General features: G+C 33.6%; 1 protein-coding gene across 1 annotated transcript; it reads right to left on the bottom strand.

Moving 5' to 3' along the window:
* Positions 1 to 920: 920 nt before the first annotated feature.
* LOC136034295 (uncharacterized) lies at positions 921 to 1,628 on the bottom strand. The gene has a single exon (XM_065715433.1). It carries the CDS (start codon positions 1,626 to 1,628, stop codon positions 921 to 923), a length of 708 nt encoding a protein of 235 aa, XP_065571505.1.
* Positions 1,629 to 2,348: the final 720 nt, after the last annotated feature.

Genomic DNA, 2,348 nt, shown 5'->3' with positions numbered 1-2,348 from the left:
AGCTCAGTCAACCCGTAGGCTGTCATTAGTCTTTCGTTTCTAGCCCCTAGGGATGGGTATGCAAAAGAAAAATTTCACAAAAATATGCTGATCTAATAGTCTTTTTATTAGTAGCCATAAAAATATTCCCAAATGGAGTCAATGCGAGAACATGAGGCATTGCAAATACACTGGCAAGAATACACCTGCTGTAGTAAGCTTTACAGCAAACTAGCATACAAAACGCTTTTCTAAGTTTCTCGCTTAGATGAGAGATAAGGAGAGTCCTTGTCGTTTTTATACTATTTCCTATCGGGAGACCGAGATATTTAATACAAGCAGATAACTTATCACTTTGATTTTCTAAATGGGAGCATCCAACATCACTGACAGATTTGCCAAAGGCACCTTGCTTTTGGCAAATTTTGGAGTTCGCTCTTCGAACCATTAAAATTTTGGCATCTTCCCAACTAAGCAAAGAAAAAGTATTCTCAACCGGTACAGTTATACTTAAGCTCAGGATATCATCAGCGTAATGTACAATGGAAGGGTTCAAAACTCTAAAACTAATTCTAGCCTTTTGTGGGGTGCAACCACATTATTATCATACAATGGTGGCGAAGTTACCCTTGCATAAATCTTGTATCAAACTAACTTCCAGGTAAAAAGAAAACAATCAAATCTGAAAAATTCTTTTACAGACATTTAGATTTACTATAATTTGCATTACCATATTAAACAAACATAATATCGATTATTAAGGAAATTTTTTCAACTACATTTATTTGGTCTATATATTGTTTTTTTTTTTTTTATAATTTCATAGTTCCCTTTATTTGACGGAAATACTTTTCAAAAATAGCCACAAAACTCTTAAAATAATAGTTCAATTTGTATATCGATAAATTTATGCCAGGAGCTGTACATTTTTCTATTCCTTCTTAACTAATCAAACGAGGCTCCAAAACGTCTTTCAAATTTTCCAAGTCTTCATCGCTTAGATGGCTAAATATTTTTTCAATACATAGATACGGTAACTCAGTTAAGTTCTTAAAGATATAATTAAAACTTCTATTGGCGGGTTCAAATAAGTCATTCCTTTCCCTACCCTTTCTGAAATGACTTCTTAGTATGCTAGCATATAATGGAAATTCTGTTTCATTGTTTGTTGTTTTCAAAAACTCCATTACATTTTTATTTCTCAAAATTTTTGCAAACGAGCTTTCTCCTTTTACTAAAAGTTCATAAAATGATGTGTTGGAATCAGGAGTTTTCTTCCTCCTCATACTATCTAGCTCTCTCACGCATTTAAACTGAAAATCACTTTCATCGGCAGGCTCTCTCAAATATTGAAGATCCGGCTGATTTTCTTCGCATACATATAAATTTGCCGCTTTCATTTTAACTATGTGGTGAATAATAAATCTATGGTATCTACGATTATTAGAAATAACAGATGGCAATAACCAATCAACACCCTTAGGAAAAGCTGTAAAACGGTTTTGACTGATAATATTTATGTCGGATCCAAACTCCAGAAGCGTTTCAACAGCTTCTAAACACTTTTTTGAACAAGCGTAATGAAGCGCTGTTTTTTCATTTTTGTCTCTAGAGTTAACTCTCGCACCAAATTTAAGCAATAATTTCATAATTTGCGTGGATCCTGTTAAAGCAGCTTCATGAAGTGGACTTGCACCATTATTTTTTCTTACATTAATAGCAGCCCCATGGTTCAAAAGACAATCAACAATTTGTGTGTGCCCTCTAGAAAGGGCTAAATGGAGTGGACTTGTACCATCATTAGTTTTTACATCAATATTAGCCCCGTGCTTCAAAAGACAATCAACAATTTGTGTGTACCCTCTAGAAATTGCTAAATGGAGTGGACTTGTACCATCATTTGTTTTTACATCAATATTAGCCCCGTGCTTCAAAAGGCAATCAATATTTTGTATGTGTCCTCTAGAAGCTGCTAAATGAAGTGGACTTGTACCATCTTTTTTTTTTTACATCAATATCAGCCCCGTGCTTCAAAAGACGATCAACAATTTGTGTCTGTCTTCTAGAAGCTGCTAAATGAAGTGGACTTGTACCATCATTTTTTTTTACATCAATATCAGCCCCGTCCTTCAAAAGGCAATCAACAATTTGTTTGTGTCCTATAGAAACTGCTAAATGAAGTGGATTTATATCACCTTTTTGTATTTTTTTTTGCATTAATTGTAGCACCTTTATCTAAAATCATCTTAACAACTTCTATTTCACCATAAACAAATGCCAAATTAAGTGGTTTATCACAAGACACTCTATATTCAATGTTAACTTTACAGTCGTGATGTAAAAGTAATTTAACACTATCTATATGATTG

This window comes from Artemia franciscana, chromosome 13 (assembly GCF_032884065.1).
Source record: "Artemia franciscana chromosome 13, ASM3288406v1, whole genome shotgun sequence".
Classification (NCBI taxonomy): Eukaryota; Metazoa; Arthropoda; class Branchiopoda; order Anostraca; family Artemiidae; genus Artemia; species Artemia franciscana.
This window is presented reverse-complemented; position numbering and strand designations above follow the sequence as displayed.

Excerpts from the sequence above, each read along its gene's own strand:
- LOC136034295 (XM_065715433.1), bottom strand. The coding sequence starts at position 1,628 with ATGAAATTATTGCTTAAATTTGGTGCGAGAGTTAACTCTAGAGACAAA.